At 39.4% G+C, this 26,485-nt stretch overlaps 1 protein-coding gene across 1 annotated transcript in view; it reads right to left on the bottom strand.

The window, feature by feature from the left end:
* nlrc5 (NLR family, CARD domain containing 5) overlaps positions 1-25,671 on the bottom strand; it is a 51,800-nt gene extending 26,129 nt beyond the window's left edge. The window contains exons 1-22 of the mRNA XM_083916957.1: positions 25,627-25,671; positions 24,094-24,425; positions 22,649-22,738; positions 21,226-21,411; positions 20,841-20,995; positions 18,084-18,215; positions 16,478-16,793; positions 13,235-13,703; positions 10,436-10,598; positions 9,673-9,803; positions 7,719-7,950; positions 7,375-7,616; positions 5,621-5,704; positions 5,313-5,396; positions 5,055-5,138; positions 4,735-4,824; positions 4,440-4,490; positions 3,541-3,570; positions 3,181-3,264; positions 2,542-2,625; positions 2,212-2,301; positions 1,787-1,867 (exon numbers count right to left, since the gene is read on the bottom strand). Of these exons, the coding sequence (XP_083773083.1) occupies positions 1,787-1,867; positions 2,212-2,301; positions 2,542-2,625; positions 3,181-3,264; positions 3,541-3,570; positions 4,440-4,490; positions 4,735-4,824; positions 5,055-5,138; positions 5,313-5,396; positions 5,621-5,704; positions 7,375-7,616; positions 7,719-7,950; positions 9,673-9,803; positions 10,436-10,598; positions 13,235-13,703; positions 16,478-16,793; positions 18,084-18,215; positions 20,841-20,995; positions 21,226-21,411; positions 22,649-22,738; positions 24,094-24,409 (3,194 nt within the window). The 5' untranslated portion in view covers positions 24,410-24,425; positions 25,627-25,671. The remainder of the gene's footprint in view (positions 1-1,786; positions 1,868-2,211; positions 2,302-2,541; positions 2,626-3,180; positions 3,265-3,540; positions 3,571-4,439; positions 4,491-4,734; positions 4,825-5,054; positions 5,139-5,312; positions 5,397-5,620; positions 5,705-7,374; positions 7,617-7,718; positions 7,951-9,672; positions 9,804-10,435; positions 10,599-13,234; positions 13,704-16,477; positions 16,794-18,083; positions 18,216-20,840; positions 20,996-21,225; positions 21,412-22,648; positions 22,739-24,093; positions 24,426-25,626) is intronic.
* Between the last annotated feature and the right edge of the window lie 814 nt (positions 25,672-26,485).

Below are 26,485 nucleotides of genomic sequence, written 5' to 3'. Positions count from 1 at the left end.
AACCGTACTCCTGGATAGGGGTTATACCCTATTCTTTTCTGGGGTTGCCCAGGGTTTGAGGCGCCGGGCGGGTGTGGGGATACTCACAAACCCCCAGCTGAGTGCGTTGGATTTTTTCCCGGTGGACGAGAGGGTCGCCTCCTTACATCTGCGGGTAGTAGGGGGGAAAACTTTGACTGTTGTTTTTGCATATGCACCATACAGCAGTTCGGAGTATTCAGCCTTCTTGGAGACCCTGAATGGAGTCCTGGGAGTTCTGCTGGGAGACTTCAACGCCCACTTGGGCAACGATGGAGACGCCTGGAGAGGCGTGATTGGGGGGAACGGCCCCCCTGATCTAAATCCGAACAGTTGTCTGTTATTAGACTTCTGTGCTAGCCACAGATTGTCTATAACTAACACAATGTTCAAACATAAGGATGCTAATAAGTGTGCATGGTACCAGAGCACCCTAGGCCAAAGGTCGATGATCAATTTTGTGATCGTATCATCTGATTTGAGGCTGTATGTTTTGGACACTCAGGTGAAGAGAGAGGCAGAGCTGTCAACTGATCACCATCTGGTGATGAGTTGGGTCAGAGGATGGGGGAAGATTCTGAACGGACCAGGTAAGCCCAAACGGGTAGTGCAGGTGAACTGGGAAAATCTGGAGGAGGCCCCTGTCCGAGAGATCTTCAATTCACACCTCTGGCAGAGCTTTTGTGGCATCCCTGTGGTGGCTGGGGGCATTGAACCGAAGTGGGCAGTGTTCAAAGCTTCCATTGCTGAAGCTGCGGCGGTGAGCTCTGGCATTAAAGTCTGAAGTGCCTCAAGGGGTGGTAACCCTTGAACACCGTGGTGGACACCGACTGAAGTAGTAGTAGTAGTATTAGCAGGGATATGTTATCCCAGAAGACTCCGAAGGCAGTTGTAAGGTACCGATTTGCCCGAAAGGCTGCAGCCTCTGCCGTGCCATGGAGAAGGACTTTCAGGCGGAACCAAGGTGCTTCTGGAAGACCACCTCAGGAGGGGGAAACAGGGAACCGTCCAAGCTGTTTACAGTAAGGACAGGACGCTGGTGACCTCAGCTGATGAGGTAATCGGGCGATGGAAGGAGCACTTTGAGGAACTCCTTAATCCGACTAACACGCCCTCTTTTGTAGAGGCAGAGCTGGAGGCCATTCAGCGTCTACTGCCCCTCCTACCACCACCTCAAACATACAGCATTTAGACGAGCAAAGGTGGGTGAAGTGTCTTGTCCAAGGACACATTGATCATGACTCAAGGCAAGGCAGAGATCGGACCGCTGCCCCTCGGAGCATTGGCCAACCTGCTCCACCACATGAGCCACACCTCAATAACAGCAGCTATGACAACAGTTTGTTTGTTGCTATTAGAGGTGCTAGCATTAGCTTGTTGCTCCTGACCTGAATTTTCTGGCTTAGTAGTATCTGACTGTCGGAAGGTTCTGTCAAATAAGGTGGATAGGCTACCATGAAATTATTTTCCACAACTTGCAGTTCCAAATAAAAATAAAAAGGATAAATGCAAAAATACATATGTGCATGAATAACTTACTTGATTATTCAAAATAAAGCAGTTAAAGAAAAACAGGAAAATGTAGTTTGGACATCGAATAGATGTCCAGAATTGGTCGTGGACACAATATAGACATGATCTACACGTCTACAGTATCTGACATCCAATGTTTAGTGGGGCTGGTCTCTGTGCTTTTTTATCCAAACCTGAAAATATTGATGCATTACACAGTGACATTGTGACACTGTGACAATAACTTTATACACACCAGAGCATTTTCGATTTTTCGTTTGCAGGTTTTTCTCTTCCGCCAGAAAACACAATGGACACCTGGACAGGACTCTGTAGTCTGAAAAATTAAAAACTTGATTTAGCAAAATAAAAAAAAATACAGTTACATGGGAGTGGTGTCACCACTATTTAAGATTTAAATTAACTTTTAAGTATTTGTGAATGCTCCCAATAATAAATACCAAAGCATAATGCAGTAAAATAACAAAAACTGATACTACATTATGTTGTTATACAATAATACAATTTAAAGGATGCTGATTGTTTAACATGGTAAAAAGTGAATGGCATGACAGTCCTGGATGATGTGAGTAACGATAATTATGCATTTATTAGTACATTATGTTCAAAGATGTACGCATACATGCATTTATACTGTATTTCATTTAAGGGTGTCTGTACCTGATATGAAGCTCCACCACAGCAGGACAATCAGACAGAAGAGCAGTCAGAATCACCAAACTCTCCACTGAAGAGCAGCTGTCGTTCACACTGCGAAGAGACATCTGAACATCAACAAACTGCTGCCCTTCAGTTCCTTTATACTTGCCTATCCTTAACCACTAAAATTAAATGATTAAATGTCTTCATGCTACATTTTCAATAGCTAGGAAAATAGATGGAGAAGTATAGTAATACAGTAAAAATCAGTCATATGCAGAATACATGCAGCTTCATGCCACTAATGTGCTTTGTGATGAGAAGATGATGAAGATGTGAATTCGGTCTTACATGATCTTTTTGGTGACACTGAATTTTGGCAAAAACTCAGTGAGCGTCCTTAGAGTCTCAATATCCAAATCACCTCCAGACAAACTAGGATGCACACACACACACACACACACACACACACACACACACACACACACACACACACACACACACACACACACACACACACACACACACACACACACACACACACACACACACACACACACACACACACACACACATATTCTTGAAACAGTCTACTAAGCTCAATAACAAGCACAAAAACTAATGAGATACACTATAGGTGCCATTACAAATGACCAAATCTGAAAGAAGAATATCAGTGCTAAATGATAGTGCTGCTAATTGTCTGATGATGACATGAAAAAGACCTGTTGTGGTGAATCCTGCTCTGACGAAAAAAAGTGATGGCTCATATACAAAATAACCACCACTACTTGCATTTAATGCTTGCAATGTAATATTTATGTTCTGAAGAGTATGTGTTTAGTTAAGCCAGGGCAGAGGATAAAACAATACAATACAATTATGATGTTATTGTACTCAGTACTGCATTATTGTGTTTCCTTATGTTATATTACTGGCAAAGCGTATTGTAAATCTAAATAAAAAAGAGGTGTATTTAGGGTTACTTACTCCACAACAGACAAGGCACGGCAACGTGCCAATGACTTTGCAAGTTTTTGCATCTCACGCTTACTCCATTTCTGGTTCAGCAAGCTGGAGAACAAATTGTAGCACAGGTTTTAAACACGTCAAGAGAGTGCTTAACATGCACACCTTTATTTGAATCAATTTCAAATTAACCTGCACATGAATTAAACTGACTAAATCAGTAGTTCCATGTGATAGATTCAGAGGTTGTTTCTGGCTCAGACTCATAAATAAGGACCTTGTATAAAGCAGGAGCAAAGTTCTTCAAGGAAACTGGCTGTGTTAGTAAAGATCTGGAAAGTTGTCAAAATTTGACAAGAGTGTTATTGTCTAATGTCTTACCTGATTGTTGGTTCAGACTTAGTTTTATTGCTGCAGATGAGAATATAAAAACACGACAGAATGTCAGTAGGTGCGGTATTCATTTGATGAGGATGTTATTCGTACACACACTGTCGTTAACAGTGTTGGGACGAACAAGGTACAAAGTAACACGTTACAGTAACTTTTGGCAGTAGCTAGTACTGTAAAGCATTCTTTTTTTAATTAAGTAACTAAAGTACTGTTATTGATGGGCTCATTACTTCTTTATTATCTCCACCGGGCATAAGCGAGGTGATCATGCCTGTCCAACAAGCATAAACATGTAGAAAATCATATTTCAGTCTGCTCTGTGCTGCACATGCCTAATAAAGTTGCATGTCAATGATGTCTTCTGATCATGATGTGTAACTGACTCGCAGCAGTAGAGGGAGGGCTGATACTGACTAATGTCTGTGTTCTTCTTTCTGTCTAAACTTGATTTTGATGTCAGGAATATGATTTATCATATTGACATGTTAGATTTGTTTTCAGTGAGATATACAGTATAATAGCGGATATTCACTTTTAAAAGCATTATTTAGTGATAAATAAATAAATAAATAACCAATAAAAGTATTGACTGATCAGTGGTATCGAGTAGTAGTATAGATTAAATCCTAAATTTAAAGATTGTCAATCCCTGCAAACAACTGAACTCATGATCCTGTATGAAATAAAAGCTATAGGCACATGCTCAAAAGCAGCATTAAAAAGAAACTTAAAAAGTTACTCAGTAACAGTAATGCATTACTTTATTTAGTTAATTTTAATAAGGTAACTAGTAACTGTAACTAATCACTATTTCTCAGTAACTAGCCCAGCACTGATGATTAATCACTATGATCATGTCATTATGTTTATTTAACCTTAAAACTCACCTGTTCAAATCAGAGTTTTGGTAGAAAGTAATTGTCAATTCATTCATCCCACTGCAAAAACAAAACAGAAATCTTTACTTTACTGTACTGAACAGTGTTACTGCTTACTCTTTGATGTCATTTTATTTAATTCCTACTTGACATACATTGCAGTCAAATGTTGAAAAGCACGATAGTGAGTGGAAAATGATCCAAAAACAGGTGTGGTACTGTTTGGCCTCTGTGTTAGATCATGCAAAAATAAGAACTACTGTAGTTTGCACCTGTGTATGTGTGTATGCATGTGTGGTCATACTCTGCATGAATGTGCTGGATGTTCACACACGAAGACATTTTCCAGATGAGATAACCCACTGCCTCCAGAGAGCAGTTGTTTCGACCCAACCTTTAAAATGTGCATACACACACACATATACACACACACACACACACACACACACACACACACACACACACACACACACACACACACACACACACACACACACACACACACACACACACACACACACACACACACACAAAACTCTTATGCATGGCATCGACTACAAGTCTTGAGACTCTTGAGATGTTGGGGTATTGAAAAATAACTTCTCACTGGCAATGTGTACTTACATTACCGAGACCAGTCTTGGTTGTTTGGTAAAAATATCAGCTATGTGTTTGATTCCTCCATCTTTCAGATTGTTGTCACTCAGACTGCAATTCAAAAACACAAGCTTGGACTCCAAAATATTTCACCATTATATTACTTTGTAGGTAACAGAAGTCATAATGCCCATCTGATCAGAAATGAGAAGTCCACAAATTTCTAAAGAACTGAGAACTTCTGTTATTTGATGTAGCAGTGGAATTAGGTTGGAGCAAACATACTTGATTTCAGTGATGTCTGGACACTTCTGTAGAGCAGAGGCCAAGCTAGCCGCTCCTGAGGCAGTCAGACTGGCACCACAAAACCTTGAGTGGACAAAAACATAATCAGCCAGTCACTGTTGTAGAGGTGTTAAGGGCTCATTGCTTCGAATACATTTCTTATGGTGTTTCAAAAGCAATCCCATTGATCTGTGAGTATAATCTGGAGAACATTCAAACTACACCACTATTGATGAGCTAGATGTGACTTAAAGAGAGATTCAAATGACTGTGGAAAAAAAAGAGAAAGAAGGAGATTTAAATCTTACTCTAATTTTCTCAGGGTTGTGAATTTTGGCAAAATGGAGGACAGCTTCTCAGCAAACTTGTCGCCATACTTGCGGCTGTGAAAACTGAATGCACACAAATATTGAAGTGAAACATTGAAAGAAACAATCCTTCATGTTGGATTGAAAGCTGAGATGCAAAGTCCAATAAAGCATGCGATGAAAATTAACATGTTGAATTTATGAACTTCTGTATAGTCCATGGGATAATATCTGATTGAATGCTGAATACTAATTGCATGCAAGCTCTGTGATACTGACACTGGGACCGATGGCACAGAGGCCTTAAGCACTTCTACGTCAACAATAGAATAGGCTAGGATTGTCTGGCTTGTTTGACTTGCCAATGCACAGAACACAACTTTGCACGCTGCAGTTTGAGTCTAAAAGTGCAGATTTCCATGCTTTTATCATTGTCTGCTTCTGAACAAGAGTTTCAGTTTGTTTTTATAGAGATACATTTTGTAGTTTTGCAGCTCAGTCCATGTACTTGCTAGTTTTGCTGTATGTTTATTGTTTTATGTTTGAGCTGAATTATATGCATAAATGTACACAATGTGTGGGAGTTAGTCCTTGAGCTGGTCTGATAAAATATCCCTTAACGTTGTCAGGTGTCATCTTTTTGCACTTGAGTCCAGGCTACAGTTCTTCCCATACCCAACCACAGGAACACCGCGGGAAACAAAGAGCTTCAGTCACATTCACAGTATGTGGGACAGATGGCCGATCAGCTGAGGAATGTTGAAGGCAAAGCAGCAGTTCTTTAGGGAGCCACAATCAACAGTTAAGCTAAACAGATTTTAGTCTCTTGACAGCTCAACACCATCCATCTTACTGTAGCATTCCTATGTGTTACAATGGCAGTTTTCAACTGCTCAATTGCATCACACCTCTGGCCATAAAAATAGTTGTTAGCCTCTCATACCAAAATGCTAGGTGCTAGCCTTTTCACTGTAAACATTTTACTTAACTCCGTAACCAAGGGTTAATGTAGAGCAGATTTAGCTTCTGAAGCTATTTCAAATAACAAATATATCAGGTTTTAATTAAGTTGTTAATCACTACCATTGACATAAGGCAGTGTGGGACAACTGGCTCAGTGGGCCATTATCCTACACTATCTGTAAGCTGGCTTACCCAACTGTGTCACTCTCAACTGCTTGACCGCAGCGTTTAAAGATGATGTAGTATGAAGAGCAACAACAGGAGTTGTCATGGAAGTGTTTAAAAGATCGAACTACTGTATAAGGACTTTCACCCGTTCAGACTGCTGTTCGTGTCCCGTGTGAAGTCACTAGTGACTTTTTTTAAAAGCACATGAGTTAACTTTTTTACATAACATTTCCTTTTAACGCAACAAACATTTGTATTTTAACCCAAACCCCGATCTTTGCATAAACCTAACCACGTAGTTTTGTTGCCTAAACCTTACGCCACAGATGTAGTAGAGTATTTTAACGCAAACCATGATTTTCTTTTTCCTAAACTGGACTCCCAGAGCATGAAAAATTGACACTGGGAGGTCCTGACCAAACTAACAGCGACTGTTGCAATATGAATAGATGATAACGGCCTTCTGAACATATTGGTAGGTGTAGCAGGTTTCTCTGACCCCTGTCAATGAGGCTGATGATGACCACTGATAAACCTATTCTATGAAGTGATAAGATTAGAAACATTGGTGAATGTACGTTATTATGTATGTTTTGCTTGTGGGAGAATTCTTGTAGACTTACCTGAGGTAGTGAATGTACTGACACCTGGGTAGGACATCTAAACACTCCAACTCCATTGAGCAAGCTCCAAAGTCCAATCCAATGCTGTTATCACCTACTGAGTTAACTACAAAAGCTAGAGCATCAATATCATTAGGTAATAGCCTGATGTTGCGCAGCTCCAGGGTGGGTCTCGTACGCACAACTTGCTTAGCTAGTTGATGGTCCTGGCTCTCCTGGACACAGTGGCAAAGCTCCAATATCTGGGAAGATTTAAGAAGGAAGGATCAGTAAGGAAAGAAACAGAGCGAATGGGTAAAAGTTAAATCATACATCCATCTGTCAGAAATCCCCTCTTATTCTACCTTTGGTCCAGTCAGGGTGTTGTTGTGACAATGTTTTTTTAGCAGTTTCAGAACTAGGGTTTGTCGTTTTTGGACCCAACTTTGGCCTCCTGTTCCACCAGAGGTCCTGGCTAATTGAACCAAGGCTGGAGTGCAGTGTGGGGAAGCCAGACCACATACATACAGGTTCAAGGAGTCAGTAAAGACTGTCCTCTTGTCTGACTTTGTCGTCCAACGCGTTCTCAAACTGAATCTGAGAGAGCAATGGGGAAAAAAGAGCAAAAGTCAATTATTATTATTTGGATAAAGATTAAGGTACACATTGTATGTAATGGACAGGTCCTGGCCTCTCCAGCCAGATGAGAAGAATAAAAAGTGTTGCGTAGCAAAACTCGGAGGAGCGGCTTGTCACTAAATTGAGAATTGCCGGTGCGCTTTAAAGGTCGGTGCAGTTAGCCTCAGTTAAAGTTGTCGTTAGCTTTAGGTCTAACTCCTTTCACTTTAATAGGCACGTAGCTAGCAAAGACACAGTGACTCGGCATGGGTCTTAAGGAATTGAAGATCACTGACAATAAACTTCATACACACTGCACTGCTATATTCACAACACCACAAGTTATTACCTACAGGAGTTTGCCACTTCTTAAACACATCTTAGTTTCAAAAACATGTTCAAAATAAAACTTTTTTTTTAATTATCCCAGATGCATAAGCCCGGCGGGGAGTCAGTTTAGGCCTGGCGGGCTGCCAGATGTGAAATATAGTGGGGAAAACCCTACTGTGGATCACTGTCACACACATTTTAATGAACTTAACAAACTAATGAACATACTGTACACCATGGGTATTGAATTAATTTGGAATTTGGGCCGGTTTGTCTGTACACAATTGGATAGAAACATAACAGACAGATAATGGCTTTTGACAGTCTAATTGATCATGGAACAACATACAATACAACAAAACTCCCTGGCCTGACTTTAGAAACAGAAAATACACACCAGGCAGAAAGAAAAACAGACTGTTGATATAATTTATAATGTGGCCATTAAAAACGAGGCTTTTATTGGGTGAGAGTGGTCACCTCTTGCTGTGTAACATCTGTTGTGTGATGTCTGCTCTGTCAGTGCCGCCCACCTCTGCTGGACCAACGAATTTCCACTAATTTGATTGGACCATCCGCTTTGTGCCTGCATCAGTGAATTTCTGTCCTCCTTTTAAGGAGAAAGGTCAGGCATCTCATACTGTGCTCAATTTACACAGCTCATCTTGTTCCGTGGCTAGGTTATTCTTGGTATGTTCCTTGTAGAGTGTAACATATGCTGAAATTCAATAATACTCTTCACCTTGTCTCGTCATGCACAGTCCAAAAGTACCGTTGGCACAATAATGAGTAAGGTGAGATTTGTGTACTTAATTTAGATATTACCTCCAAGATTGGTTATTGCTTAAATATAATTGCTGTTGTTACTGTTTTCATATATAGATGTTTTTCAAGCTAAAGTTACAGAGTTTTATTTTTCTGGCAGTGCACACACTAATTGGCATTACCTGACCTGAGGGTGGACGGACGTGTGTAAACAGATGGAGTTTCATTCAAATGAAGTGCAAAGCTAGGTGTTGGTATTCAGAAGATTAAAAAAATGGGGTCATACAGTGCCTGCAACACTCTAGATACCCATCCATTTCCAATCTGTCACTCAGCTGAGAATTTGGTGATTCTAAATACTTAAAGGAAATGCAGTGTAAACTTATGATGTTGTTTCATGAAAAACAAAAGTTGAAGTTCATGTGTAACGTTTGCTGGCCACATTAATGTGTGCTGGCCACATTTCTGTGTGCTGGCCACATTAAAAAGAGCCCACAGCTTTGCCTTTAGAACCACCTGATCAGCAGCTCCATAGAGAAACACTGCAATGGCCTTAGAAAATATTGTTTCCTGTTGCATTTGGCTTCACTGAATTCAGTTCCCTACCTGTTCTTGAGTTGTGCATCACTAACATCAGCACTGGTCATGATTCTGAGTGCAGCCAAAAACTCCTGTAATGTCAGATGAATGAAGCAGTAGGAGTTTACAAGCATCCCATCCTCACGTCTGAGCTCCACCTGACAGGAAGATAAGGACCAACATATAATTTATAATGTCACTAACAACACATCTTCAGGTATGCCTTTGTGAGGCTTTAATGCTCAATGTAAAGAAAAGACAAATTCTGATATAAATTAATGTTCAGTTCAATGTTGATGAAGCTTTGGTCAGAGGGTGATGTCAGTTAAGTTGGTAACATACATGAGAGTCAAGAGAGTGTGTTGCAATATTATATAGTGTTTCTGTGTGAGGTGAATATATTAAACCACATTTTATGATACCATCACCAAATGTTACTACTCATCCTCTGGAAACCGTGAATGTCAGGGTTGCCATATTTTGACCTATTCTGCCACTTTTTGGGATTATTAAAGTGGCAATGTGACAACAAGTGTAATGAAATATTTAATGCTTGGCAAACACGTGTTTTAAATTCCTAGTTTAGCACACTGAGCAGACCTAATTATGGTTCAAAGAAAGTATGTCAACAGTTGCCCGTCCGAAAAAACGCACAGACACACACACGCATAACACCCCCCACCTTGGATACCCAACCTCCATTCACAACTAACAACAGTTAGTCAGAATAATCCTTGCACAACACAGAAATGTACGGAACATTCCCACATACTGTACAGCCAAGTCTGACCTGTGAGAAGAGCCCTGTCCTGATTGAAAACTCCAGAACTTCCTGAGGAATGTCTTCTTCCATGAAGAGGATCTTGCTTTCCTCTAAGCCTTTCCAGGCCAGCTGACTCAGCTCACACAATTCAGACTGATACTGACCCAAAATGGTCGGCGTGCAACCAACACTGCACAGACAGAAAACAAATAATGATATGACAACACATAGCCAACATTTGCTGCATTGGTACATTATATATTAAAGAAAAAATGGGGAAAATGATCATTAACATGAGATGTTGTGACCTCTAGGATAATCACAGGCTGATGAAACTTTAAAACTAAAACAAACTTAAGACCTAAAGCATTCAGAGAATGGCTACGTTTATTGACAGTAAGGAGGTTTCTGAGCGGATTACACAAGTGCTTACAATTCCTACAGAAATCTCCAAATGTCAGCGGTTTTAATACCAAATCACAGCATTATTTTTTTCTATGGTGTTCCACAAGGTATTGGTGTCTTAATGAGGAATTTTGGATGGATTAATGATCATTTCAATAAATAAAGCACCTAGGGTACGTCCACGCGATCGAAAACCAATTTTTTCTCTGTAGTTCTTAAAACGTTTTCCGGTCTCGTCCAAAAAAAATTCTGCATCCACATGAAACCAGTGAAACCGACTAAAAACACTGTAATACACATGCCAGACTTAGATGTGGCACTGTAACTGCCACAGAAATACACCAACAAAGGAGCTGTGTATAATAAAAACATCGGAGAGTTTCTTGCTGGCGACCTTCCAAATCCTTCTCCATCCTAGAGAGAAATCTAGTGTTATTGGAGACTATAGTGCTGTTTTGGATGAATCACTGCAGTTAGTGTCCTCAACGAGCAGAGGGTGCAGCTGTGAGCCCCTTTCCTGTTCCAAAGCACTTGAAGGTGCCACTTTCTCGCTAGATTTAGAGACTTTTCACACCTTTTCACACCTCAACTAGCGACCAATTTAGCTCCTTATTCAGGGCATCACTGAAAAGGGAGAAATATGTGGTCGGCCTAATTCATTCCCATGCATGTGGCTCAGAGTCCAGGTCAGTAAACAGTCTTTGGGTCCGTCTCTCTCCTCTCACGCAGCAGCACTGTTGTTGTTTTTATGTGACACCGTGGGGGTTAAGGCTGGAGGTAGGGCGATTACAGCATTGTTTAACAAAAGTATGCGGTTTTGCCGTCCAAACGACAACTCCATGGGGGGCGTTTTTATATCTTCCAACTCTGGGACCTGGTTACAAAATATACCGTTTTCAGGCTCCAATAACACCGGTTGCGTGTAGCTGGTCGGCCAAAACGTTACTAAAGTTGTGCGATTACAGGAAAACGTGCTCCGTGTGGACGGGCCCTTAAGCTGCTTCGAAGATTCCAACATTCATCAATATTTTTACATTTGGGATTCGTTCTCAGGTAAGAATGATGAGAGAGAATAACATGCAACAAAGAGCTGACTCGACCCCTTGATGCAGCAGTAAGACAGCACATGGGGCACATGCTTTACCAGGAGAGCTAAAAAACTATGGAGAACAGTTTTTATCCATTACTGTCACTAGTAAATGTGACAGCTCTTTTGGTGTTCACTTCTAAACTGTTTAAGGTAGGGTTTTTTTTTTTACATTTGGAGTCTATTGCTCCACCCTCTAAATAATTCTAATTTTTGTTTGGACATTCTTGACTTGATTCTCTCATTTCCATGCCCTTCCATGAGGATTGACGGGGCGTTTAGATGTTAATTAGGATCAACTAGCACCTGCTTTCAACTTGAAGGAAATGGGATTCGTCATTATAAAAACAGAGACATAAACATTTCTGCCGTTTAAGAAAATGTCATGAATCCAACATACAGTTTTCTTAGGACATTTCTTAAGAAATATTAAAATATTATATGAATGAATTAATGAATGAGACCCATTCTCTGGAAACATTTTTATGTTGTGCATATCATATTTGTGCTACCATGTTCAGACCAAGCTGCACCCTCAGTCATACAGATGTACACATCTTTCTAGGGGTTCCCTTTGTGTGAAATACTAAAATGCATTTACAGTTTTCTCGATTGTTAACACACCAAGACTGGTACTGAAGACATTATGACCACAACCTCTAACTCCCGTACCAACCGCCTGAACTAATACTGGTAAAATAACAGCACATTTCCTGCTTTACACATTTCTAAACCAATATTTTATTTTATTTTTTATTTTTTTCAGAGCACTACACACAATGCTCTAACCTGACTCTTTAGATAATTTGTTTCACAAAACCATCTGAGAAGGCACCATTGGAAACTGTTTGGGAAAGGGCAGGCACTTTCAAAACATACCTAGCAGGTGATTAGATGAATCTATCTATCAAAGACAGCCTGATGAGGGACATGGTTAACCCAAGAGTTGTGGCAAATCTCAGGTAACCATCTAGACACAACCCCTGACGAGTGTAAATGAATCTTGCATGATGTTGTGATCTTGTGTTATCGCAAGAACTTGACTGCTGTGCAAGGTAAACAGTTCTCTACATTTGGCAGTCTTCTTTAAATCTTCTGTTAATGTGGAACATCTTGCCATTCAAACTGTTAAACTTTAATTCCCTACACATGGGCAAACATGTTGAATAATTGTTCAATTAGTCATCTGAGTTTTAAAAGGCCAAATCATTTTGTCTCCAAACATTCTTGTATAGTCTCTATTTTAGTTTCTCTATTCTAGTTGCTCTTATGTTATATATTTTGTGTCAGTGGAGTGAAATGTGTTAATATGTTGTGCTTTACTCAGCCTTCACCTCTGTGGAAGTCTCATGGTCTTTGACTCGTCATTGCTTCCTCTTGTATCAGGGTCGCAGCTCAGTAAGGCGCCAAGAACAGTGAGGTAGACCTGGGTGAGGGTGGAGGGTATCTGGGCTTGTGTGGGAGGTAAATGGGCTCTACCATTTGTTCCATCCATTATTATTTCTTCACTCCCTCTTCTATCTCCTCCTTGGTCACTCTTTTGTACACAACTCCCTTCTCTGCTGCCCCCTTCTTCTCCTCCTGGAATCTGTACTCCTTTTTCTCTCAATTTTCTCCTTGTCTCGGTTCCTTTTTCTTCAGGTATCTTTACTCTTCCTGGGTCTCTCCCTTCAAGTAGTAAGTGCTTGAGACAGATGCAGCACATGTTGCAGAGGGCAGGGGAGGATGCCATGGCGAGTAAGGGGCGACTAGAAAGAAGGAGATCTGCTGCTTGCATCCCAAGGGCTCTGCTTGCTGAGTGACCTTTGCAGATGAGACATACCATGGTTTAATTCCATAGAAATTAAAGGTAGACCCACACAGCTTATTGTGTGCTGAGCAGAGGTCAACTAGAATAATTTAAAACCAAAATAGCTTTAACAGATTATTTTAGCAGTTTATTCTAAATTTTAGAAAGCAACATAACACATTTAACTAAAATTACTGTGTTGCAGAATTACCAAAAACCAGTCAAGTTGCAGTTTACATCCAAATTGTCCAGGCTTACATAAAATATGTAGATAATACACTGGAGATGAAAATTAGAGAACTAATTATACATACTTGATACTTTTTTACTGTTAAGAATTTCATAGAATATTTGCTGTGGCTATACCACGGCTGTACTAGCATGTTTTTTTTAAACAACCAAGGCACCTCAACAAAAACCTGTGGAAAAAAAACAGTGATCAAAATTAGAGAACAGTAATCATTGTGTCATAAGAGAAGATTTCAACATTGTCTTTCGGGTATAGGATTAAAAAATGAATAGGAAGTGTAGAGGCCACAGCTTTGAATGACATCACTAGTTTCTCACACGGCTCTGGTTTGATCTTGGTCCAATCTTCTTGCAGTCTGAACTTTGGCAATGTAATGTCAGGGTTTGGGGGATGTTTTCTGCTGCAGGAGTTGGGTGAACCTCCTTCGGCAACATGCAACACATTCACTGCAATTGTGTCCCAATCAGCTGCAATTTTAATGCAAGACAATGCATAGAATTTAAAATCCTTCTCCTTACCTACAAAGCTCTTATTGGTCAGGCTCCGTCGTATCTTAAAGAGCTCATAGTACTGTATTACCTGACTAGATCACTGCGCTCTGAGAATGCAGGGTTACTCGTCGTTCCTAGAGTCTCCAAAAGTAGAATGGGAGGCAGAGCCTTCAGCTACCAAGCTCCCCTCCTCTGGAACCAACTCCCAAGTGTTATTCGGGAGGCAGACACTGTCCCCATATTTAAGAGTAAACTTAAAACTTTCCTCTTTCTTCTCTACCTGTATCATCCATGTCTCATAAATGCATGTTACTAATTTAACTTCTTCCCTAGAGTTGTTTGTGCTTTGTCGTCTCACAGGTCTCTGCTGATTGTGATGGTGCCTGCTGCCGTGGTCCTGTGTGAAACTTCCTGCTGCTATTATCACTATTAGTCATATAAACTATCATTAGTCTTATAAAAAATAACATTTGTAGCCATAAAACACCATCAGTGGTATGTCTCGCTGTATCACAGCTGTTATTACCGCTACTCATCATTGATCATGTTTGCCACCATATTTACTATAATTTTCATATTCTATAACCTTAGTTGTGCTTTTTTCAACTATTCTACTATATTAACTGCCATAATATATAAGTCATATTCACATTACTATAGATATTATTATAGTTACTGTTAATTTTGTGGTTGCTTGCATCTCTGGAAGTGTCTGTCTCTCTGTCTTTGTCTCTCTGTCCATCTGTCTGTCTCTTATCTCTCTTTTTTTCCTCCCCAACCGGTGCAGACAGATGTCCGTCCTCCACAGAGCTGGGTCTGTCCGACGTTCCTGCCTGTTATAGGGAAGGTTTTCGTTGCCTCCGTACTCAATGGGGGAATTGTTGGGTCTATGTAAATCATAAATAAGTCATAGAGTGTGGTCTTTACCTACTATAAAGAGTCCTGAGATAACTTTTGTTATAATTTGGCACTATAAATACAATTTAATTGAACTGAATTGAACTGTGGGCGCAGATGTGCTGAAGTCTTTCAAAGAAAAGGCCTCTATACTTCCTATTCATTTTTAAATCCTATTGCCCAAAGAAAATGAAAATAATAATAATTGATATATTCTCTTCTGACACAATGGTTACTGTTCTCTAATTTTGCTCAATGCTTTTTTTTCACAGGAAGGTTTTTGCTGAAGTGCCTTGGTTATTGACAAAATTACATTTCCAAATGTGTTGTGGTTTTAACAGGGGGAGGCAGCATCAGTAATATCCTACATATTTGTGAGTTTGGGTACATTTTATGAACCTAATAAGCCCCTATGAATCTGTGGTCCCCGGTGACCTCGACACCTGGACTCAGAGAGTTGGGGATGAGAGAAGCCAGGTGGTTGTGCAGGTGCCAGATCTATGCAGAGTGCCGGAACCAAAAGACTTACAAATCACCAACAGTAATGTGTCGCTGATAATAACTACAATACTTTAAAAATACACAAAAAATTTAGAAATCTAAACTGAAGAATTCAAAACAATACAGACTGGGTCTATTCCTTGAAGTGTTACTGGGAAACAAAAATGCCCAAGATGTTTGATGCACTCATAACATACCTCTATGGGCTTTTATAGAATGTCATATGTATGACAAACTTCTGCTTAAGCAGAGGACGTCAGCTGAGGAGGCCCAGGGCACATTTGCGTACAAATGCCTGAAAAATGTGGCCACATGTGACCAAGACCACCTACAAATATGGTTTGAGTGATCAGATCTCAATTTACCCTTAATGTGTCTTGCAGATTCACACCTGCACTTAGAGCTGTCCACTTGTGATCGGATCTCAGCCCCGTGATTGGCTGTTAACTTGCCAATAGTGCACTTCCCCTCTCTCCAAATGTAAGCTGGGATCGCCCCCCCCCCCAGCACTCAAAGAAATTCCAGTGTATATTAAATCTACATTGATCTATCTCCATAAATTAAGCATAGAGATAGATCAATGTAGATGTATCTCTGTGCAGAATAAAAAATATGCCAATTTAAAATATGAAAGCATGCATGTTTTCACCTTTTTCTCCAAAGAAGTTGTGTACATACTCCTTGATCTCATGGCAGTCCCAGCCAAGCAGCTGCCCCACTTTATCTGACATGCCTTCGAAGTCAATGACCTCGCGTACACGACAGGTGACAATCACAGTACATCCTGGAAGAAGCTGATGATTTAACACCCCTGAAATGAGGTCTGCAACAGGTACAGGCTTTTCTGGGTCCAACAGCTCTCCCCGCACCTCTTGTCTGGTGAGTTTGCTGTGAAACTCGTCATAGCCATCTAGCACCCAACAGCTTTGCTCAGGATTGGAAATGAGGTAATCCACAATGGTTCTCTGCTCAGACAGAGTATACAACAAAGAATCATAACAGAAAGGTATTAGTTCACCATAATGATCACCCTTTTGAATATATATCCCTGCAAAATAACCAGTTGTATCATAATTTATTAGGGATGTAAGGATGCATCACAAGACAGTTAAAAATCGCAAATTCATATGATCACTAATATGCTCTGCTCCTTTGTTTTACTCAATGTCTGCCACTGCTGCCCGCTATCAGGTAGCAGCTAACAGCTAACAGCGGTTGTACAGAAGCCACGGTGCTCAGTGTGGTTGTCGCACTACACACAGAGAGAAGAGCAGAGGAAAGGCCAGTGAAGTGAATATAATGTTGTCGGTACAGTTAAAAGGCTCGGTAGTGAATCACACGAGTGCTGACAGATTGTTTTGGAAGAATTTAATAAAAGGAGTAACAGACAGCAGCTCTAAAAGAGATGTCTTTTCTTTGTAAATTATTACTGTGGGTCTAATTTATGCCAATGTGAAGAGTCGATTTTGAAAAGTTACTGATAAGTAATGAACATATTAAAAGAAACTTTGAATTGGTAGAATCGGTTAGGTTTGGTTTTGCCCTCTTCTAGTTATTTGAGCCTATTTCGTTTTATCATGTTGCCAGTTTGAACCTACAATTTTGACTACAGTTAGTCAAAATAAAATGAACATAGCCTAAATGAGGAAAATGTATTTTTAAGATTTATCAATCAAAGACAATAAAATAATGTTGAATAGAATAATAGTCCTTAGTGGCGGCCCTTTTGTAGATTTCAATAAAGGGATCTTTTCACACATCATTTTTATTCAATGTAATTTTGTTAAAAAAAAAGTCTAATTGAAAATGGTATCCTAAACTCAACATTGTGAATTATTTGCTAGATTGATATTAATGTATCTTTTTTTTTTTTTTAAATAGCCTTTTGGGGTTGATGACTCACCGACTTTAATGTGTCCCCCCACTCCTGAAATTAAACCTATGCCCTTGTCTGAAGCACTATACAGAACTCTGGTTATTCAGTCTGAAAAACCTTTCTCCTGCTCTGATCTCTTAGTTTCTCCTGTGCTTATGAAACTATACAATTTTTCCTTTTAAACAATGTTTGATTTCATTTAAATCCAGGTGGACATTTTTAGAAATGTATTGATTTAATTATAAGGACCAACTTTATGTACAGCCCCTTATCACCTGCTAATCAACAGTTTGGACATGATTTCAGTAGTGGTGTAACTTGCTACATCAGAAAAGTCCCAATTTATGAAGGCACTGTTCTAGTATTGCCACATGCATACCTTTTCATCGTCGCCCCCATTCACAGGGAGGTAGTGTCGGAATAGCAGTTCAGACAGGGAGAGAGGGCGGGACAATAGGTTGAGCTGACGAAACTCTAGCAGGACAAACAGGTAGGATGAAGGAATAGGGCCCTTGATGATATGAGAGTAAAGGGGATAGAAAAGAAACAATAAAATAGAGAAAAAATAAGAGAATGAACCCAGCAGAGAGGGAATAGTTAAAGGGGAACTTCAACAATTTTCCACATCAAAGTTTGTTTACAGATCTTGTGGAGTACTACTGTATACATGAAAAAAAGTTGGATAAAGTCTTTTGTGGCACCAGTGGAGCACTTCAGTGGCTGAAGAGCATCTCTGCTTGAGGCTAGCTGCTCAAGGCTACATTATCAAACATTAAGTAAAACAGACCTGAATCTCTGATTGAGCTGTTGTGGGGTGAGTTGCATTGCGGGTACCAAAGAGTGATAATATTGGAAAGAGTGCAATTCTAAATACTTTTGAAAGATCAATTTTTTGCCCTGAGCCTGGTCCAAGTCAATAAATATCAAGCCTGAAAATGAAATAAAATTTGCAATTAACCTGATCAACGATGTAAAAAAATGTTAATACCTTGTCCAATAATGTAATAAAATTTCCTGACTGATACTGTCTGACTGATAAGAAAACATTGTTGACTCAGATGAAAAAGAACACTGAATGGACAGTTTTGCCTTCATCACTCATGCATGTGTAATGTTGGCAATCTTCTGCAGCTTTTGTCATCTTCTGATGTCGTCTGTAAGATCCTTTCCGGTCTAATGGACCATCCTTGCACAACAATTAATTAGCATGGGTATGGTCGGGTTCATTTCCCATTGGTAGGGATTTAAGTTTAATACATACTGTATCTGCTTGATGACAGCGTATCACTTGCCAATTCTACATGAATCCTAGAGTTTACTATCCTGGAAACCAGATGAACCTGCCAAGCCATTTGCTCTTGCAGGTATGTCTGGCCCCTCTCCCATTCAAACAGATTTTCAGCTGCTTGACATGTGACGGACCAATCAAAACCGTTTATCTCATGTGGGGTGGGTTTTAGACAATGCCAAAAAGAAGAGCATCAGTTACTTATGTAACTGGTGTTCTCCATCCGGTGTAACTAGCCAGACTCACAAAACTCTGTTGTCTCAAACTGTCAAAAATGAATCAATATTCTGTTACTGTATTGCTTATTTCTCACCTTAAATTATATTATATTTTTAAATAAAAGAAACATTTTTGTGTACCGTTAAGCTGTAATCTGAGAAAGTTTGTGACCCAGCGACAATTGTTTTCCTGCTTCAAAACGGACCAAGCTCCGCCTCAACTTTGTTGCTCTGATTTGCTGTAGGCCTATCCAACTGTGTCCAGAAGCATTATGCTCTGCATAATAATAACATCTTTTGGAAATCGTAAATTATTTGACAGGTTCCAGTCTAATATGCATTTGCGAACTGGTCATGCAATGCCAGGCTAAGAGTTTACATTTCCAAAGATGAAATCAATGTCAAATGTTTGTCATGGTCTTGATTTTGGTTTAGTTTGCTTCCTGTATTATTGTGAAAACAAATCTCTTGTCACGTGTCAATTTCCGTCTTTGTGTTTTCCTGTCTATAAAGACTAATTTTGCATTTTGTTCTTTGTCAGTTCATCCTCGACTTTTCCTGTGTTGAAGCCTTTTTTGATCTTTGTGCTCAGCCTGGGTTTCGGTTTGCAGTCCTTGTGTTCTTTATGTCCTTTGTCTTGCCTGTGCTGTCTGGATTTGGGTCCACCTGCCAGCTTCAACTGTGACAATGATAATGTTTTCAGAAGGCTATACATTTTGTATACTTGCACTCTTTACATTTCAGAGAAAAAAAAGCAGACTTTTTTTTATATTATTACATTATCTGCCAAAATTATCAATTTTGGAAAAATTAAAATATTAAAAAATATATCACTCAGGACATTTTATTACATTATTGGTCAAGTTATTATATTATTGTTACAAGTTTGATCAAAACTTAACTCCACAGAGAAGCTTTAAAATTGTTCTTACTGTGACAGAAATGTTTGCACAGGATTTAAACAGCCTTTAGATGCCCATGGCATCATTCAAAGCAATTTATCAGACTTGGGCAGCTCCCTCTGGAGCCACAGAAGGATTATACAGCCCTTTTTGCACATACTCTCCAAGACCTAAAATCGACACCCATGTGAAAAATTGGTGGAGTTCCCCCTGATGTAGAACTGGTAGCTGCTAAGTGTTCTCTGTAGAGTGTGGTCTTTACCTAGTTTGTAAAGTGTCCTGAGAATACTTTTGTTATGATTTGGCACTATAAATAAAATTGAATTTAATTGAATTAAGTATCTGTTTGTTCTGGTTCCTGCTTCAGTTGTTACCATCGCTGTGTGTCAGAAATATTTACCAGGTGACATTTTGCCTACAGTGTCACCTGACTTAAGATCACAAATACAATTCTGCAGATCCAAATGTATTAGAGGAGTTTAAAATGTATTTACTTTTGTTGTATTTCCCAAAGTTTAGAGTCTGCATTTGAGAAGGTTTGGTGCCATTTGTAGAACACCCCTCTATTATTTGTGAACTGATTCTTTCTTTTCTTCTTCTTCTTCTTCTTCATAATAATGGTAATAATTTGATGAAACCAAGCCAGCAGACTGACACAGAACATCCCCAATAATGTTGTAACCATGTATTCAAAAAACAATTGAAGGATGACAAAAATATAGACTTACTAGTCCATATGCCCACTGCTGTCCTAAACAAGACATCAGCACAGTTTTTCCTGATCCAGCCTGGCCAACGAGCACTGTCACCTTCCCTGCACATTCCTGGAGGAAGGTCTCCAATGCCACTCTGGGATCCATAAACCTATAATCCCCATAAGGCTCTGAGTTTGGTGAAAAAAAAATTAGTTAATGTAGAGCAGACTTATAGTGAGTAGGATAGTGTTCTGTCTGTAAAACCAAGCATCACCATAGAAGACACACTCCTTTTTCGTCCCTCTTAATGACAGTTTTTAACCTGTATATACCATATTGAATTATATGAAGATTAGATTTTCAAATGAATTCAGCAGATTCTTGATGTACAATAACAGGAAGAGGAAGTCATGCTGACCTGGTGTTCTGCCTCCTTTGTCTGCTGATCCAGGGGTTTGATCAGGTCTGTCCCTGCCTCTGTTTGCCGATCTTAGGCTGACCCACACATTGTCCAGCTGGACCTCCCTCATCAGGCGCTCACTGAGTCGCTCCCACCTCCTCTGCAGTAAACGCATCCCTGCAGAAATGTACTGCTCCCAGTGATCTGTGGGTCGAATACATTATTTCTAGGCAGTTTCTATGTAGGGAAAAAGTTATTCTTCTTGAGGAGGTGTAAAGTTATAATGCACAAATAAACAGCAGCCCTATTCTTGACACGCTGCACCCCACAGGGTTTCTACAGACCCATTCCTGTTCATATGTAACACGCACAAAGTTATTTTAGAACACACCATTTAAGATACAACATTAAGAAAGTTAATGAGAAGAAGCAGGATCATTTGGATTGGTTTGGCATTTAGAGGTCATGCATTGGGAGTTGGCTCTTGGTCGTAAAAGTAAGCTGGTTTTGGTTCAGCACTTCTGAACATGAGAACTGGTTAAGGCCGGTAGTATGATACTCAGTAAAAGAAACATAGCTAGGATTCCCTAACTCTGACAATTAATACATTACTGTGGAATGGAAACATCTCATTCCTTTCACTTTAGGATTTTACTACGTGTTTAATGTTTATGGCCGCAGGCCACACTTAGCAATAACTCAGTCAAAGAAGAGGAAGTGATTTATGTCCAGGCATCAAGGACTGTATGTTACAGGGTATGAAATGCCTCTTTCTCTGGCCCTGTCAGCCCACCCAATTTGCTTTACATGAAAAGTCAAACACATTAACGTGCTTTTCTTTTGCTCTGAAAACAGCCCTGTCTGTAAAAATGTACATTCCATTACATACAACAAAATGTATTTTCAATTATGTACTGTATCAACTCAGGATTTTCACCCAGGAGACCTCTGTTCGTGTCCAACGTAAAACCAAAATTCAACATTGACTTGTTTATGCAACATTCTTAACTTATCTTTCCATAACTTAAGTATGGGTATGTATGAAATATGCATTACTTTAACAATTTGGTATGCTCTACTAAAGTTGTCTTACAACTCTAAATCTAACTAACTAACTCTATTAACATTTAATAAACTTCTGCATCATGATTGTTGTATGTTATTTATCTCTCATTGCGTATTGCTGCTCTGCATGTGTCACAAAATGACTGTTATCAACATTTGTTGCTTCATAATGTACTGAATGTGGATATTGTTGATGTGATGTAATAAATGATTGCATACGTCATGTGTGTTGCAGAAACTGTAGCTTTTTATTTCAGCTCCTGTATTAACAGGGATCTCTTTATAAATCCATGGACTTAAACCAGTGAATGGCCATTTGCCAGGTTCGTTTGTAGCTGCAATGTTAAAAGGTTGAAGCATTGTGTGTATGTTCTACCAATCCGTGGGCGTTTGATGAGCTGCTGCTCTGAAGGCGGCGATGTAGACTTGGCATACGTTACTCTGGGGCTGGAATTTTCACAAATATCTACAGAGCAGAAAAACACAAAACATAAAATGCAGGGGAATACTTGCACTTTTACTTTCTAAATGATTTAGTGATTAAAAAAACCCAAGAAAAACAGGGAAATGCCTAGTATTCCCAAAGTGAAACAAAAGTCCCAAGATTTCCTCGAATGATCTCTGCTGCCTTTTACTTTCCCATTTCCTCTTTGATAAGGGAAAAGCTCAATAAGCTACATCTGCTTAATAAACAACAAAATAAAGAACATGAAACAACAGTACTTAGTAAAGAAACACCTTTCAACTAAAAACTTACCATTGGATCACTGGCTGCAAAATGACTGTAAAATGTTGCCTTTTTAAATCATTGAATGTATGTCAAGATATGCATGCAAGTATATAAAAAAAAGTCTATGGAAAACACCTGCAGACTGAAGATGTACATGCAAGCCAGTGCAGCCAGACGCAAAACAAAATTTACCATAGTCTTTTCACACATACATTCACATAGAACCAAACATAATCATCTTCTCTTAAAAGCTATGTCTCTCACCTCGTGTCTAGACTGCAAGCATATCAGATGCCCAGTAAAAGAGGCACTAAATAAATATATTTATCTACACAAGATAAATATATTTGTCAATGTACAAGGCATATAACAAGCAGTTCTTGACCATGGACGTCGCTTTAACATAATGCTCGCGGGCCAACAGTGTTTATCTAACATCCAATATCTAAAGAAAATCATACTGATAGCCAGGCAAGCATGAAGAAACTTTCTTTTCAATAGTATAAGTAAGTATCACTTATCTTTTAACGTCATTCATGTGCCCCCCCCATCTATCTATCTATTTATCTATAAACATTCCATCAACAAAAGTAAACAAAGTAGGGCAGTTTGTTCTGTTCAAATTGTTTGCACATACATTGTATTCTGATTGGGGCTCTTATTTTGTTTATTGTGAGATATTGTGAAATTATTAGGACATTGTTGGGTTGCACTTCTGGTCACAGAATAATCAGTGCTGCAATAGATGGTGCTTTCCATTTCACACCTACTGTTTCTACTGTTCATTCCCTGTGTCATTTTTGTTTACTCAGTCATGTCTTGTATAGTCTGTCCTTTGATGCAAACCTTTAAAAAGGTAAGTCCCTAGCACACTGAGCTATATTTTATTCTAAACCTTGAGGTATGTGTATGACATACATGCTTTATGTGTATGAAACTAAACATGAACTTTAATGACTGCAACTTGACCACAGAAGTGAGTTTGGAACTGCAGGTGAGTGAGGATGCTGTCACATAGCAAACTTTAAACACTGCGTATATATAAGGACTTGCATCACTTGTCAACATTCATAGCATCATTTTATACTCACTGCTTGCATATCCGGCCACTGACATAAGCCGCGACTCCAAGCGCATGGGGATGTTCTCACACAACATACACATGCTCTGAAGGAAGTTGCAGCAATCTTGGGCGTTAGCCACCTTGAAGTACTCAAACATGGCTTCGATGCACTCCGTTACTGCCGCTGAACTGGTGGTGTTCCACCTAGAATGACTGGGCATCATTTGGCACAACTTCATTATGACTGCGGGTGACTGACTGCTAAGAATGCGGAGCAGTTCTGAGGATTCCTGAACCAGGACAGAGTTCACATTTTCATTGTCAGGGTCAACCTCCTCATCCATGGTCAGACTCCATCAGCTGTTAACAGACAAGCAAACATTAGCACAGCCAAGCATATATCAATTCATACAAAATATCATACCTCCAAGACAGCTTTACGTGATGGAAAAATGCAACAAAACTTAATAACACATATTTATACAAACAGGGAGCCACCTACATTTGTTAATGTTGCAGTTTGTCAGAAACTAAAAACAAAAAAACACTTCACACTTCACACACACACACCTCAGAGGGCTATGACCGGATGACCACTACCACCAAAATCATCATCATCATTATCATAAAGTTGTCAAAATATCAGAATTGTACCCTACGATAATATGATGATAGTATTAAAAAAACGATACTTGACACATTTTTAGAAAGACCAAAGAGAAAGTGAAAGTCCTTGGCACACAAAATAAGATATTTTTTTTCTTTTTTAACAACTCAAAGTCAGTGACCACAAACCAACATATGGCTAATTTATTCTCTGTTGTTTTATCTGTGCAGCCTTGGGTTGAAAATCTGACTGTACCTAGTTTTTTTTCATAGATTCAGTTCTTTAGATGGTATTAAGTGTGGATCTATCGTTTTGAGATATGTGGTATTGGAGAGTATTATGGTAATGATACTTTTGATACCCTTACATGATCATCATCAATATCACAGACCAGTAGGATGCAGACGTGTCCTCTTTTACTAATTCACAGTTGCTCATTTCTTGATGCAACCGCATTAATAGCCTATATTTTTGCTGAATATGAAGTGCTATATTGTTGAATGATTATGTTGATTAAATATTTGTTTCTACATTAATTGATTATGTAGGTAAAGTCTGTGTTATATTAATAAGAAACGGCCTTATGTCGATCAATAACAGGCTGTATTTATGCCAGTCATTAGACGCGTGTTTGCGCAGTAGGCTTGTTTAGTGTGGGTAGCTGGGGCGCACGAGCTATAGGCTACCTACTTACTGTAATTTTGTTTTGGACAGCCATTAGCTTTTAATGTCTTCCATGTAAAGTAAGTTCCCCAGTTAAAACCCATAGTGACATACTGTAAGTGCGCGTTCCCCCCTGATATCCTCTAGGATGTCCTGAAATAACCTCCGGAGGTCATTTAAGGTAACGAGTCTTTCACCTGCAGCCCAACAGACAGGTTGTAAGGTTGTAGACTGCACTAAATCGTGCTGCTAAAAAGTGAGCTCATACTGATAAATAAAATAAGCACTCACCAACAACTGTTGTCGTAGACTGCATCTTTCTGCAGCCAGACCCGGTTATCTTTTATTCTAAAACGAAACCATGCGCTGGGCATACAGTTTCGCTTTCGTTTTTGCAGCAGCTAAAATTCAAATCATTTCGGCAACAAAATCATCAAGGGGTTGGACAGAATATGCCATGGAGAGATAGAGAGCCTACCTGTCTAATGAACTCGTTCATTATTTCAAGAATGATGGGGAGTAACATTTCGCTACCTTTACTATGCATTCCTTTTCTGTATCTTGATCTTCATGGGCCGTGCGCCGAAGTGCCATTATTATTGTATGATTGATGCATTCATGTTCCAGTCACTGAAAGCATCTCGATGTGATGAGTAACTCTAACTATTATTGATGAGAACCCTATCCTTTAGGAAGCCTGGAGTGCTATTTCTGCTCAGGCATTTGTGTGTTTGCAAGCTCTTTATCTCTTTGACCCATCTGTGTGTTGTGCAGATAAATAAAATGTAGAGCATTGCACTATTGTCTTGGTGTTTACAATTTCATTGTGCTGTGATTATTATATATACTTATATTTACATCTGTGCATAGTAGTCAAATTTTGACATTTACCTTTGTTCAGTTCCGTTTTGCTTGTCTTTAACTGTATGTCTATTGTGATGCCCATATAGTGTCATCTTGGAGTGTGCCTCTCATTTGCAGGTCACTAACAACGAAGTTACTTGAGCTGTAGTTTCCTCGAATTCACTTCCTCTGCTCTGGCTGTCTCCACAGGCACACCTCGGTTTTCTTTGGTTAGGTTAGGTTAGGCTATGCTATGTTGCCAAAAGTCTATTCTTTTGCTCTGTTTACACTTGACAACACCAGCACA

The sequence above is a fragment of the Echiichthys vipera genome, assembly GCF_963691815.1.
Source record: "Echiichthys vipera genome assembly, chromosome: 7".
Lineage (NCBI taxonomy): Eukaryota > Metazoa > Chordata > Actinopteri > Perciformes > Trachinidae > Echiichthys > Echiichthys vipera.
Note: the sequence above shows the minus strand (reverse complement) of the source record. Positions and strands in the feature narration are given on the sequence as shown.